The 14,074-nt window shown below is 37.9% G+C and overlaps 1 protein-coding gene across 11 annotated transcripts in view; it reads left to right on the top strand.

Moving 5' to 3' along the window:
* CD47 (CD47 molecule) overlaps positions 1-13,155 on the top strand; it is a 21,192-nt gene extending 8,037 nt beyond the window's left edge. For 3 of the 11 annotated variants that reach the window (XM_027883231.1, XM_027883228.1, XM_027883226.1), the window contains 7 exons: positions 1,029-1,130; positions 1,523-1,615; positions 2,150-2,245; positions 3,979-4,071; positions 5,753-5,784; positions 8,089-8,113; positions 10,780-13,155. In XM_027883231.1, the coding sequence (XP_027739032.1) occupies positions 1,029-1,130; positions 1,523-1,615; positions 2,150-2,245; positions 3,979-4,071; positions 5,753-5,784; positions 8,089-8,113; positions 10,780-10,808 (470 nt within the window). In that variant the 3' untranslated portion in view covers positions 10,809-13,155. Of the gene's footprint in view, positions 1-1,028; positions 1,131-1,522; positions 1,616-2,149; positions 2,246-3,978; positions 4,072-5,752; positions 5,785-7,983; positions 8,798-10,261; positions 10,342-10,779 lie in introns of all 11 variants that reach the window. The other 8 variants (XM_027883232.1, XM_027883227.1, XR_003571153.1 and 5 more) reach the window with 7 other exon arrangements.
* The last annotated feature ends 919 nt before the right edge of the window (positions 13,156-14,074 follow it).

Here is a 14,074-nt window from a genome sequence, read left to right as displayed (position 1 = left end):
GTTATGTATTCAGCCATTTATATATAATTTCCTATATTACCTTTTCATGAACTTCTGGAAGTGGTATGTGACTCTTCAAAGGTTCATCTGTGGTCAGAGGTTGAAAACTAATACAGTTTTTTAAAAATTATTTTATTTCCAGAGTGTTAGATTAATTTTTGTTTATGGCTTAGGAGTCTCTGATGTGTTCATGAATTGTAATTGCCTCGTGTTCATAGCAGAACTTCAGTATTTTTAGGGAAGTAATAATTTCATGGAGAAGCACTGTCATTTTATAGGAGTAATTTGGGTGTGCTTGGATGTTTTTGCATCTGGGCAATTTATTGAAAGGTCTTTGACCTCTGTGGGGAAGAGAGTTTTGCTACTTCTAACTTAATTGTTGGGTTTTTTTGGTTTGTTTAGGAGGATTTTTTTCCTTTAATTTGCACCCTTTTAGAAAAATTGTGAATCTCTCAATGCTACTGTATGCCTTTAAATAGCTTGTTGAATTGGGCATGATTTTTCTGCGTAACACTTGGGAATGAATGGTTTTTTCAGTTTGTGGGTTGTGGGAGTTGTGTTGATTTGTTTGAGGTGAGGGCTTGGGGGGTTTTTGTTTACAGGATTGGCTTTTAGGATTTAAGTTCCATTGGGGACAGAGGTGATATGTCTGAGCTCACACAGAGTCATGAGAAAGGGAATGAAACTTGGAATTTATGAATTCCTGTGTGACACTCCACTTGAGTTACAAATTCACTGTAACATTTAAATATCAGTAGGGCATCTACCTGAATCAACCTGTGCCATGTCACAGAAATACAGTAACATATCACCTGAATTGTATGGAAGGAGAAATTTAAGAATTTGACCAGAACACCAATGCCAGGTTTCATTTTCCTGAGTAAAACACATTTACCATATCAAGGAATGAAAGCAGATTAAATCTTGGGAATGTATATAGTTTTAATTTTTAGGAGTTCGAGTTTCTTTGCTTAGGAACAGTTCTGATTGTTTTCTTCTCTGTCTCCTTTTTTTTTTTTTCCTTCAAGTATTAAAATGTGAAATGGAATCTCAAAGGAGAGTGTGCATTATAATACCAATTGTCATCTTTGTAGCTGTAGCTGGTGTAGGCACTGCTCTTTTTTTCCAAGGTAAGTGACAAAAATTACATTCTTAATTTAAGGGGAAAAGAGTGCAAAAGAATCTATTCCATGCTGTAGTATGGAAGTTAGTACCACCTATTAATTGCCGTCTACTAATTTTTAAATTAAAAAAAAATATATATATATAGACTATAACAGAAACAGCTTTGGGGTTGTAAGGCCCTGAAGTGATCTTAGGAAGATAAAGACTCTGAATTTATTTATGTTTTCTATCCTACTGCCTTGGGTGAATAGTAGGGATTAGAGTGACTTCCGGTGGTTAAGTGGGATTTTTTCTGAACCCTTGAAACTTAATGATGCTAATGATTTATGTTTGTTGCTTTGTGCTTTATTCAGATCAACAATTTCTGTTTTACTAATTGCCAAATAAATTTTTGTAGATGGCTACACTGCACAGAATCAAGCTGGTCTTGGCCTAATTGTAGTCCCTGCTGTGATTTTGGTACCATTTCAATACTTCATGTTTGGAATTGGTGAGTGTTTATTTATTCTTTAACATGTGGATGCAAAAAATTGAGCTCTCGCCCCCATAACCTACAGAATATTTTCAGTTTTATAAGTAAGTGCTACAATAGCATCCTGCATTCCTGACGTTCCTCATATCTATAAACAAGATGTTCAGCCAGTTTGTTTGGCTGAGTTGCTTCAGGGGAGAAGTATAAGTTACCCACTCGAAGAATGAGATTTAGGGTAGCACATTTGAGGGATTTCTGCTCTTCCTTCCTGGGTCTAGGGATTGGGTTGAATAACTCTCTCTCAGAATGTTTGTTTAATTTTTTTCTAATTGTGGTTTATTTATCATTTTATTTATATGTACATAATTTTTAGGTGTGTGTATGCCTACAAGAACCCTGCCTTGCAGTGACTTGTGAATTTTGTTATGACATCGACTGGCTGAGCTTAGAATTCAGGAGAATCTGATTCCTAGCTTTATGTGAATTACCTACCTTTTGTGTCTCTGTAGTTAAACTTGAAAAACTACAGTTTTGTCTTTCTTTGTTTCCCAGTTTTTGACAGTCTACCTCAAACGACACTGGCTCTGATAGGTTTGAAAATTCTTGGTTATATAATTGCCGTGGTTGGCTTTGCACTGTGTGTCCCAGGTAAGCACTTCGTCTTCTATGGAAGTGGTTTTTTACTTTTGTTTATACCTCATGTTTCTTTATTTCTAACCCGAAAAAGCTGTGAAAATGGCTCCGCTACATGGAGTGTTAGCAAGTAGCTTTTGTAAATGTAGTTTAGGACTACTGTGTTAATGCTTTTATCTGGTGAAAGCAGAATAACCCAAAGGCAGTATTACATATACCTTTTTCATGACTGCATTCTAGGAGCAGTTGCTTTATGAAAAATAAAATTTAATTATTTTAATTTTACATGTCAGTGCCTTGAAGGTCAGTGTTGATTCCAAGTGACTATTATTGTTATTCTTGCTGAGACTTAGGTTATTTAAAAACTAAACTAGAGTCATAATAATTTTCTCATGTTCACTGAGTAAATCAGAAATTCCTGGTAATCTCTGCTTGTTTGCAACTGAGTCCATGAATATTTCGGTGAATACCACTGAAACATATTAAGAAAGTAAATGTAAACAGTAAACTTGGAAGTGTTCTTGGACTGTTTTAAGTCTGTTTCTGGCTGGCATTCTGTTTCATCACTGAAAAACAGTCACTATGGTAAAGGAACTAACTAAACACCACACATGGTGATATGCCTTATTCCTGCCTCTGACCCTCCCTTTGCCCCCTCCCTGCTTTCCCCAGCAGAGAAAAGGGTGAGTTTAGGCATCCTTGGCAGTATATTTAGTAGTAGAATATATGCATACTTGTGTTCCTTGTAGGTGCTTTATGCTCCTGATTTATTGTTTCTCAGAGACATCCTTCATTTTAGTGATTTATTTGGTTGGGGATTTAAGACCTATTTTTCCTTGAAATGCTTTTTAAGGGTTTGTGTAATCTGAGTGGAGGGATAGACCCTTCAGTGGGGTTATGATTTAAGTTTTATGCTTATTGTTTAGTATTTACAGAAGTATTTGTAAGGGGCACTTAAGTGTTGTAAGATGTAGTAGTAAAATAAACTGATAGGAGATTTCTGGTAAAGCATTAATGCTCTAGAGTAACACAAAATGGAGGATGTTTTTATTACCTTCTCAAAGATAAGCCTCCCTGTTTTTTCAGGGTGGTCTCTTCCCAGGTCATACATGGTTGATGTTACCTGTCTCTCTGGAAGTTTAGCTCCATCACCCTTAAGCATCAGTAGAAATTGCTCATCCTGGGTTGAGCTCACAGATAGTTGCAATGACTTTTAAGTCAGAGAGAACAAGGAATTTCAGTAGTGAAGTATGGTTAGGTTGCAATAGCCTCTTCCTGTTCTGGTATCCCTGTAAACATGGAGCATTCCTGTTTTCTGTGGCTGATTTGCCTCAGAACTACCCACATATTCTGCACCCTTCTTCCCTTTTTTCTTCCTGTTTTTTCAATAGTAGCATTGTATTCCGTAATCTGATGCAATTACAGTTCAAAACAATTGGCATTGAAGATGTAAAGTTTAAACTTAAAATACAGTTAATGAAAAAATGTCAATTGCAGTGAATGATGGTAGAATACCAAAACTGGTAGAACAGTGCATGTAAGTAGAATAAATCAGTAAATGCCTCTGTATCACCAAAGAATTTATACAAAAAAAGATGCAGTAGTAGTTCTGGGATAACTTTGAAAGAGAAATTAATCCCATCTGCTTTTATCAGGCTTATTTATTTTAATAAGTTATGTCTGAAAATAAACGTTTGTGCTTTTACTTGTGTGTGATGATACAGTTACTTTTATTGTGTTTTAAACAGCCTGTCCTCCATTACATGCGTCTGTTCTGATTGCTGGCTTTGCTATTATGGCTACTGCAAGTTTGCTTAGTCTGGTTTACGTTGTTATTATGGGTAAGTAGCAGCTAATGTTCTGCTTTTTTTCCTTTTTTTGAGTAGATGTATTTTATTTGAGCATGAGGTGTGATTTCACAATCACATAGTTTTAAAAATTACTGAAGAGTTGTCTGTATGTGTTGGCTCTGTTTCACAGAGCCTGTAGGGAATCTTGAGTAAAGAAATCTGCAGTTGATCATCATGAACTGTTTTGAGATAGCACAGCCAGGTTTCTTGAGTAAGAGTGTTTCAGTTGTAGGAGGGATGCTGCTGTTAAAGTTCTGCATTTACACAGTTGGGTCGCTGAAGCTTAGAATGTAGACAGCAAAAGGATATTAAGGATTTCATGGAGTGGGCTTGGGATGGCGATGATGAACTTATCAAAATATGGATTTAAAGAAACAAAATCTACCTGCTGGTTTTCACTGGTAATTGGTGTGTTAAAGTAAGAGCAATTTCAATGCACACCTTTCATTTTTAGTGAATTGTGGGTTTACTTAGGCTTAATTTTAAAAACCAGGAGAAAAGAATAGTAAGGCCTTGTTTCAGAAACTAATCTGGTCTGTTCGTCAGATCTCAAAAAAGGTGAGAGATTTAAAGATCTGCTAAATAAGCAACAAAGAGTCATGCTATGTGGTTGGAATGCTGGCACAACACAGCATAACATTATGTGGACTCCACAGCTTGGGTGGGAGAGCAGAGGGACATTATTTGTGCCAAGCTGTGCGTGAAGGCTCTTCAAACAGCTTGTTAGCTTGGACACAGATAGAGGATACATCGCTTCCCCAGTCTGTACTGAACTGTGCAGGCTTCCAGGTTTAGTGTGTGCACACCATATGTGGGCATGGGCAGAAATAATGGACCCTGAGACAGGGAGGATTTCCAGCAAAGAAGAAATTAAGGCAGCATTCCTAATATTTGATATCCAAGATAGATGATAATGAGTCAAAAATGTGACAGAGCTGAGGCAAGCCTTTTAATAACAACAACAAAAGTATTTTTTATTGACTTTGATCTACTTGTATATGACTTAAATACTGTGTGCTACTATGTAAATGTTGCATTTGTGGTTTGATTATGCTGGCTGAAGAAGTCAAATGTGACTTGGGGTAGACTAGCACACCAAAATAAGCACAGTGAATAGTGTGTAGCGTAATTAATTTTTCGAGCTGAGTGCATGAGTGAGACAATTTGCAGACTGTATGTGATAAGATTATTCAGTTCCTAAACAGAGGAGTGCTTAGAGGCTTTAGGAATTTGCTGATCATCAACTTAAGTCCTTGTGGGTAGGGGAAGCTTCAATTTTGTGTGTTGCTACTCTGTTACACGTTTTATCAGTAGATAATACCTTTTCCCAGATAACAAGCAACAGGATGAGAGGAAATGGCTTCAAGTTGCACTAGCAGAGGTTTAGATTTGATATTAGGAAAAATTTCTTCATTGAAAGAGTGGTCAAGCATTGGAAGAGGCTTGCCCAGGGGCATGGTAAAATCACTGTTACTAGAAATGTTCAAAAACTGTCTAGTTGTGGCACTTGGGGACATGGTTTAGTGGTGAAGGGAGCAGTGTTAGGTGAATGGTGGGGCTTGATATTCTTGGAGGTCTTTTCCAACTGTGGCAAGTCTATGAATCTGTGTTTTTATTTGGTTGATTGTGAAATTTATTCATCTGCCTGGTCACTTTTTTGTAATTATTTTAGGTTCCAGAATGAAAGATCATCCTCGTCCAGGGGTAAGCTTAAAATTAATAAATTTGGGGTGACTAGATGGCACAGGGGCTTGTAGTGAGATACTGAACCTTTCTTCAGTAGTTCGAATTCAGACCAGGTTGGTAGCAAGCAAAAGTTCTGGCTGTGTAACAGGTGTCTAATGTTGAGTGAGTTGGTCTTCATTGTCCCTATTGAGTGTGTCTGTAGTACTGTACTTGCCACCCCTACCTGGTGGCTACTCCGACTGTTGTGCCCAAATGGAGTTTCCATTGCTGTCACTAAAAGGTGGTGGATGTCAAGGGCATTCTTTTACAATGCACTCTTTCATCTGTATTTCTAAAGACCTGCTCACCTTCTTGAAAAGCTTTTTCATTAAGGTGAGTGCAAAACATCCAGGTGGTTTGTAAGAAAGACTTAGGAGGTTTTTTTTCTGTGGTCTTGTACATCAAAACTCTCTGAAAAACTCTATGGTACTCTCTTTTAATTCCTGGCTATGTGGAAAGTATAGCCTTGACCTTCTTTCTGATTTTCCTATAATGCCCCTTAATTTGATGAGGCCTTCTGAAAACAGAATTCTGTCTTTAGGTAACACAGAACAAATCAAAAAACACCTTGTTTTTTTTAAAAGAGGGTTTTTCAGACAGGTGTTATGAAATCTAGAGTAATAATTTCCACAACAGGAATTTTCATAGACTTAGGCAGTGCTTTCGAGTGACTCATGAATGTGAGCTGCCTGATTTCTGGCATTTTTGTGCAAGCAAGTAAAGAGGCACAACAGTAAAACACCAGTAAAATTTCCTTGTAGCAGGGGAACATCTCTTGGGTGGCAGCCATTGTTGGAGGCACCTTTCCAGGTCTCCAGACTACAGCCTGAGACCCAGCTGTTAGAGAAAGATGGTTTCCAAAAATGGGACATGACAGCTGACTACAGTTAGGACAAGAGATTTTTAATTTTTTATTTCCTTTGCTTTTTCTCATCCGTTGTCATTTTAAGGAGTAGTATTTCAGAGGAATGGCCTCACTTATGGAAGGAGTATAAATGCACAGAGTTAAAAAAAAAAACAAAAAGAAAAAAGAGGTTCAGAAAGGTAATTATGTTATAAAAATGACCTGAGATATTAAAGATATCTCTCAGTCAACATGCAGTCTTGTCTGTATCTAACATCCTTGTGTCTACTTATAGAATGGAAGTAAACAGAGCAAGAGATTTTTTCCTTAACTTAGGTTTATTTGTAAATAAACTTTGAAATAGCAGCCAGCAAGCAAAATAGCATCCTTTGATGAGGACTCTGTTCTCTTTGTTAGCTGTTCTCCTCACAAGGTGGTTTTACGTTGCAGCAAGGATTTGAGAAATAAACAAATAGCCACAGTAAGGTAGTAGGGAACATCGTGTTCCTCTCTAAACTGGAGACAGGAATGAAAACAAAAGAAATTTTGAAAGCTTAGAGGTCTCTTGGAAACCTCAGCCACTAAAAATACGGGTTTTTGTGGCTACTGTTAGTGGAGGCTTAGATACAAATGAATTCAGGTGACATAATTTGTGTCCATGAAGGTACAGGCCTCATGGAAAGACTTAGTGAAAATTGAAGTGTGTTAATGTGTTGCTTGTTTCCACCAAGGACTGTTCAGCATATATTGCTGTGCTTTGAGGCAGTAAATAGGTGTGAAGGAATTCTGAAAATACGCTTTGATTCTGTGTAATCTAAAGACTATAGAAAATTTAATATTGGTGAAGGGCTTCACTTTGACACTGGGGCAAACTTACAAAATGATTGTTGAGATTTCCCTGAGTCAGAGGTGGGAAAAGCTGTGTGTTTTGAAATCTGCCATCTTAACCAAGTACTGATTTTTATTTTTTTTTTTAGCATTTCCGTAATTGCGTGTGTTGTTTCTGATAATTGTCCTCCAGACTAAATGCATAACTGTCGCGTATTTCTTTTCGAGGAGATTTCACTTGATTGCTTGGCTACTAATTTTTTTTCTTTTTAGTCCTGCTGCTTTGTTACTAACCATTGATCAAGTGGCACAAGTAATCAGTTAGGTGGTGGAGCTTAAAAGTAGTATCTGCATGCCTTCTGCTGCCACCTAGGGGTATTTCATCTGAGCCAACATTCGCAGTGGGGGAAAACAACCTGGAGAATGCAGCTATTGATTGATTTAAATTTTTTTTCAGAACTCCAGTCATTAATTTGATTAACGTTAAGCTTTCTTCGTTTTTGTAGAATCACTACTTACTGTATATGTCAATTAGAGTAATTTAACTGTGGCGAGCCAAAAATAAACATGAAGGCTTTTTATACATATATATATTTTTAAATGTTTTGCAGAAAGCTGTAGAAGAACCACTAAATGGTAGGTGATGTTCAAGGCTTATCTTCTAATTAAGGGATTAATGTTGGAAAAAGGCTGAACAATAAGTGTAGTTCCCAGTAGAATAGCATTGAAAAGGCAGATCAGTATGTCAATATATGTGGCTCTGTGAGTCAGAAGAGTTTGATCTCCTCAGGGAAGTTAGGGCAGATCCAATCTCCTTGCTCTATGCTACTTTCCTTGCTAGCCAGTGGCATTGTTTGACTGTTGTAGGACAAATCTAACATTTTAGGATATTTTACTTGCCCTCTGTGCTTTGCAAAATGTCCAGCTTTTAAGAGAGAAAGAGGGATGGGTCTTGATATTAATTCTTCAAAAACATTTGTTTAGGTGAAATACTTCCGATTATAGTAAAATCTATCCTTGCCACTCTGTTGTTCCCATAGTTCTTTGGGTTGGGGGAAACTCTGCCATGGTGTTGGGAAACTCTGTTAGCACTTAAGGTGAGGGAAATTTACAGTGAGAAAGGGATGCCTCTAAAATTCTATTTTTCTCTTTCTTTCTCTTTGCTATTATAATCACTAATTGGCATGCTGAGTAGTAGCAAGTTCTAACCTGAATTTTAGAATTAATCTGAATGTTAATTATTAAGCATTTCTTGCTGAGTCATTACTAATCCATTTGCTTGGTTTTTAAAGATGCAAAAGGAGTGATGTTAGAATGATGGTAAGTCCCAGTATATCTCCGGATATCTATTTAATTTAATGTGTATTTGAGGATGTTTACAGTTACCCAGTGCTAATATGATGAAACTTGGAGTGCAGGTTTCAGGGCGGATGCTGTTCTTAATTCAGATTATATTTAATTGAAAAGAAAGAGAATTTGCATTCTGTATTATGCATGGGAGGAATGTGTATTCCTAAACAGTGAAGAGGATGAGTCAGTGAGAGAACTATTTAATAGTATGTTTCTGATCAAATGTGGAAAGTCAAATACCTTTGTGCTTCCTTCATGGTCATACAGTATTCAAGATGCATGAACTGTTTCCTTGGTGGTGGGTTGTTCTATTTGAGTTTTTTGGGGATTTATTGCTGGGGTTTTTTATATAACTGAGCTTTCACTATGCATTTAATTTGTGATCGCCCATGGAAATTCACTAGAAAGTGGTTTAAAAGTAACTTTCTCTCCCTTTCCCCCTCTTTAGATGCTACTTTATTTCTCTTGGTTTCATTAGATTGCTTCTATTCCAATCAGCTTTCACTTAATTTTTTATTATTTCAAATGCTCTCATTGAAGAACTTCTGTTTTAGGTTAGATGCTAACATTTGAAAATGAAAACAGTTTTACTGATCGTTTTCTATTCAGAAGCTGTATTTCCTTTTCATGGGAATAGGATAAAAGGGCACTTGTTGGTGCTGTTGGTACTTATGTTTCTTCCTGGAAACTGAACAAGCTTGTGATGTGGTATCACTAGACCCTTAGCCTGGTACTCCTTGCATTAAATGACAACCTCTTGCTACTCAGGATAAAGAGTAAGGCCACTCAAATCTGTTAGTTCACTTGAAATAGTTTTATATCATGCCTCTTCTAGGAGGTGTGAATTGACAATGTGACAATAAGTGAGGTCCTGGTTAGCCCTAATTGGAAAAAAGGTGTGTGAGTTGGTTTTAAAACCAGACTTCCTTACAAATAATGTGTGCTGTACTGTTTGTTACTTACAGCCACTACACGGTTCATTCAAGTATTTCCATATAATTATTTTCTAAACCAGTAGGAATACAAGCACTTCTGCAGTACCAAGGACAACTGCATTGGTATCTCCTAAATGCATTCATAAATGTATACCAGTTCATAGAATCTGAATTAGGAGGAATGGAAGGTAGATCTTACTCCAGAAGTGGCCACTGCGTGGTCTTCACAGAGTGGTTTGAGATCAGGAAACAAATAGATATTTGTCATTTTATTGCACTCAAAAGAGACCAGAAGGGAGAAAAGGATGTCACCACTGCAGTTACCACATTCTGCTGAAGGACAAGGTAGAGTTTGGCTCGGAGATCCAATTTTAAATAAGTTGACTGTTTCTTCTTGGGTCTCCTTGAGGCTTATGAAAACACACTTCCTCTTCTAGTGCTGAGGTAGAGCTTCCAAAGCCCAGAAACTGCCACTTATCCATTTCATTTTTCCTTTCAGGGTAAGGCTAGAAATCTGTCTGCTTTTTCTGCCTCGAAAGAGGGCTCCTAAAAATTAACAGAAGGTGTTACAGATGGAAGGCATGTGCTCTCTCAAGCTGGAGGCAGTAACCTTTGGAGCTCTATCTGCTTTGTACCTGAACCTTCCCCTGAAAGTTCACACACACACCGAAGAGGGGTTGAGTCAGATGCTGAAGCACACTAGTTTACAAAACCCTGACCCACCCTGTCTTTACTGGCATTAGGAGTAAAGACAGGGTGGGTCAGACAACTAAGTCTGGGAACCACTTCAGCTTATTCTAATTCATAAATGAGAGAGGTCTCCAAGGCAGTGTTCACTTTTCTGTGGTGGAGAGCCTGAAATATCACTTGCTGTTAACACCCTTTTCCATTATTTGACTGCTAAACGTGCTTTCAAAGTTTGAAGTGAAAAAAGAAGTAATTTTTTTTTTAAAACTGTAACTTGAATTGCTTTTCTTCCCAAACAATTTTTTTTTGTCTTTTCTTTTAAATTCCCAGAGCTGCAAAGCTATGTGATACGTGAATAAAATGTACACCGTTGTTGATACACCGTGGCCTTGAAGATGCACTACTCAACGAGAAGAAATTCAGGAAACTGGTTGTTTTGCATGTGTGGCAAAAGTGCTTTTGATATAAATGACGTAATTTTATAGTCACAGCAGCTGTAGCAAGGAACATGTGTGTTTGCCCACATGTGAACTTTATTTTCTTTTGTTCTGGTATATATGGGATGGTTGAGGGTGAGAACATAGAAAGCACTGTTTGCCCACTACAGGGTCTCCCTGCAGTAATCCTTAGTGGTATTATTTTCAAAAACTATCATTAGTCACTGCTTTGATAATGGGCCTGCTCAGCCCAGAGGTTGCAATACCATTTAGACTATTGTTTTCTTTATTTGTGTGCATGGGCAAAGTATGGTCTATGTGTGTGATACAAGCAGGAAGTAGAGATTGTAAAAATACATCTTTTCTGACATTCAGCAAAACTTTTCTAAGAAAAAGTAAAACCTTTTACACAAAGTTGCATAAGTACAAAGTTTACTCCCAGTTCTCATGAAGTCATTAAGAGAGTTCTAATTCCACAAAACATTAGCATTCCTCTCTCTGGACAGTAGCCACGTATGCTGTGGTGGCTGGTATTTTTGTCCAGTGAGAGAGCATTCCGTGCCTCCTCTGTATTCCTGGATGAGAAACTGCTCAGCTGTTGGAGCCTAATTCAGCACTGGAATTACGGAGCACAGCAGTTAGTAATTTTCATGCTGAATGTGGTTCTTATGTGTGTGTTCATGTTGTGCAGTGTGTGGTACTGGAAGCAATTTCAGGCTTTCTTAACTCAATGAATTTGTAAAAGTCGTGGATGCTTCATAAAAATAAGAGCCGTCCTATTTAGTGTATTTTTGGCAGAGTTTTAAAATCTTGTTTTCTTGAATGGAAAAAAGGAGCTATATAATTTCTCACCGAAGTTTATGTTGCTGCCATTATATCACAAATACATAAAATACAAAGTAAGTAGGAGGAGCTGATGAGAAATAAGGAAGCTCAGTTTCTGTATATATATATATGTGGTACAGTTAAAAATCAGTTTTCTAGGACTTGCACATTCCATGAGATTTTACCACATTTTACAGCTGTTATGGGAGTTGTTCCAGTATACTTGGTTTCTCTTGGACTTTGTGTATACTTTGTAGAAATCTTGACACTGTCTGCTGTTTGTACTAAGGTATTGTATTTCAAAGATACACATGGTTTTCTCCTCCTAACAATTTAAAACTTGGTTTGCCAAGCAGTAACGTAATAAAATCCATATTTTTAAAGATTCTGAGTAATTTGGCACTTCTCAGAGTTGAATGTTACAAAGTTCCATGTCCATATTGTGGGTGCATGTTGCAGAGATTCCGGTCTCTGCACGTTGAGCTCCAAGTCTTGATGCAGGCACTTGGCATTGAGAATTCAACAAAACAGAATTGAGGTACCTGATCTTACAAATGGTGCTGTCATAAACAGCCCTCTTGCTAAGGCTGCAGGATTGAACCATTTAAAGCAACCTCTAGTCCAGCCCTCTCTAGGATCAGTGGAACTGGGCACAGGGAAGAGGATCATTCATGTGATAAAACATGAAAGAAGCATGTATGGCTTACACTCACTGTCGTACGTTAGTCAGTGGGAGCGTTTGCGTGTAAGATTTGAGCTCTTACCTATGAATCTTTTGATGCAGGTTTTTCCATAATGTCAGTGATCTCTAGCTAAAGATGGGAGATGATTTTCCATTAACAATTCAGTGTAAGAATTTATCTGATTAGCACTGTGTGGTGTTCCCTGTTTATAACTAGTGATTCCCTCTGGCAAATTAAAAGTCTAGCAGCTGAGGAATTGAAAAACCAAATCAAGTGGGATTCTGTTGAGGTATTCTGCCTTATAAAAACTGTTATGTACAAAATAGCTTTATGTTACCTTCTGTAAAGCAAACTGCAGCAGAACCCGTTTGTGTCACCTTGGGATCGGGCCGAGCTCAAAACCTGAGGAGCTCGGTGGCCCTGTAGGGGCTGCAGAATCAGTTGCCCCAGAAATGGGAGAAACCCACTGTCCTGTTGTGTTAAGGGCTGGATTTCTTGTAGGTACAAACTTAAAAGCAAGAGTTTTAAAAGTCATTGATACACCCAGCCCTTTTCCACCAGTAATTTAAGACCAAAGTTGTTCATAACTGTGTGCTTTCATTTGTGTGTGTACATGTGTGTATATACAAACATACAGATATTTGAAATATCTATAGATCTATAGTCTTTACCCAAGAAAATGTTTTTATTTATGAAACAGGAAATGATTTTGTAAATATTGTGCTAATATACTTAAAAAAATAAAGTCATTTTAAGTTGTTTTTGCGGGAGATTTTCTTGTCGCTGGCACATTGCACTTCTGTAGCTGCTTCCATAAATTCACAGTCATAGCTGCTCTTCTCCCTGCCTTTATGTATGACTTGCTGGATATACAGAAATGTTTTCAGTGGTGTTACAGAGGCTGCTGCAGATGGTTTTGGTTGGGTTTCTCCTTCAGAAGGTCATCGGGTTGGTGAAGCAAGTGTGTAGAGTGCCCTGTAATAACTTCAGTTGCACTGACTGACATCAACCATCAGATGCTGTCACTGGAGTGTGCTGTGGGAGGAAATACAAGCTGAGGAGTAACGAGCTCCTGGTGTCACTTGAAAAGCGCAGCAGAGCACCACATATTTCTTGTCAGTCTTTGCAGTGCTGGAGTGGTATTTCTGTGAGAAGAGGATTCCTTGTGTTACTGCTAAAGCACGAAATTCTGGATTTTCTGAAGTTACATTTGATGTTTGACAGTGGAGAAAAGAGAGAAGGCCACAAGTCCTGACCGGTAGCGTTTCCACTCAAACATCCTCTTCGGTGGAGCTGAGCTGATGGGAACAGTTGAAATCATTAGCAATTCTCTGCTTGTTCAAGGTGATTTGAACTGTGGCTGTTGAACTTAGAAGATCCCTTCAGAAATGTTTTGTGACTTCCTTAGACACACCTTCCTCCCTAAAGGAGCCACGAATCACAATCTGAGTGATGTAATTTAAGTTTTACAAGTTTTGCTGTGCGGGGACCTAACTGCAAAATGAACTGCAAGCCCCAAATGGCCCTGGTTCTAAAGCTCAGGAAAACTGTGTGCTTGGATTTTGAGGTGAGAAAAATGGTGCCAATCTAAGTGTACGTGGCTGGAGGATATCTCAATGCAGTATTGTCGGCGATACCTAATACCTGTAATCCTGACTGCTCCAGTCAGTTAAGCCAGGA

The sequence above is a fragment of the Empidonax traillii genome, unplaced genomic scaffold (genome assembly GCF_003031625.1).
Source record: "Empidonax traillii isolate 1590-97213 ecotype Southwest subspecies unplaced genomic scaffold, ASM303162v1 scaffold121:size1714817, whole genome shotgun sequence".
In the NCBI taxonomy this organism is placed as follows: domain Eukaryota; kingdom Metazoa; phylum Chordata; class Aves; order Passeriformes; family Tyrannidae; genus Empidonax; species Empidonax traillii.
This window is presented reverse-complemented; position numbering and strand designations above follow the sequence as displayed.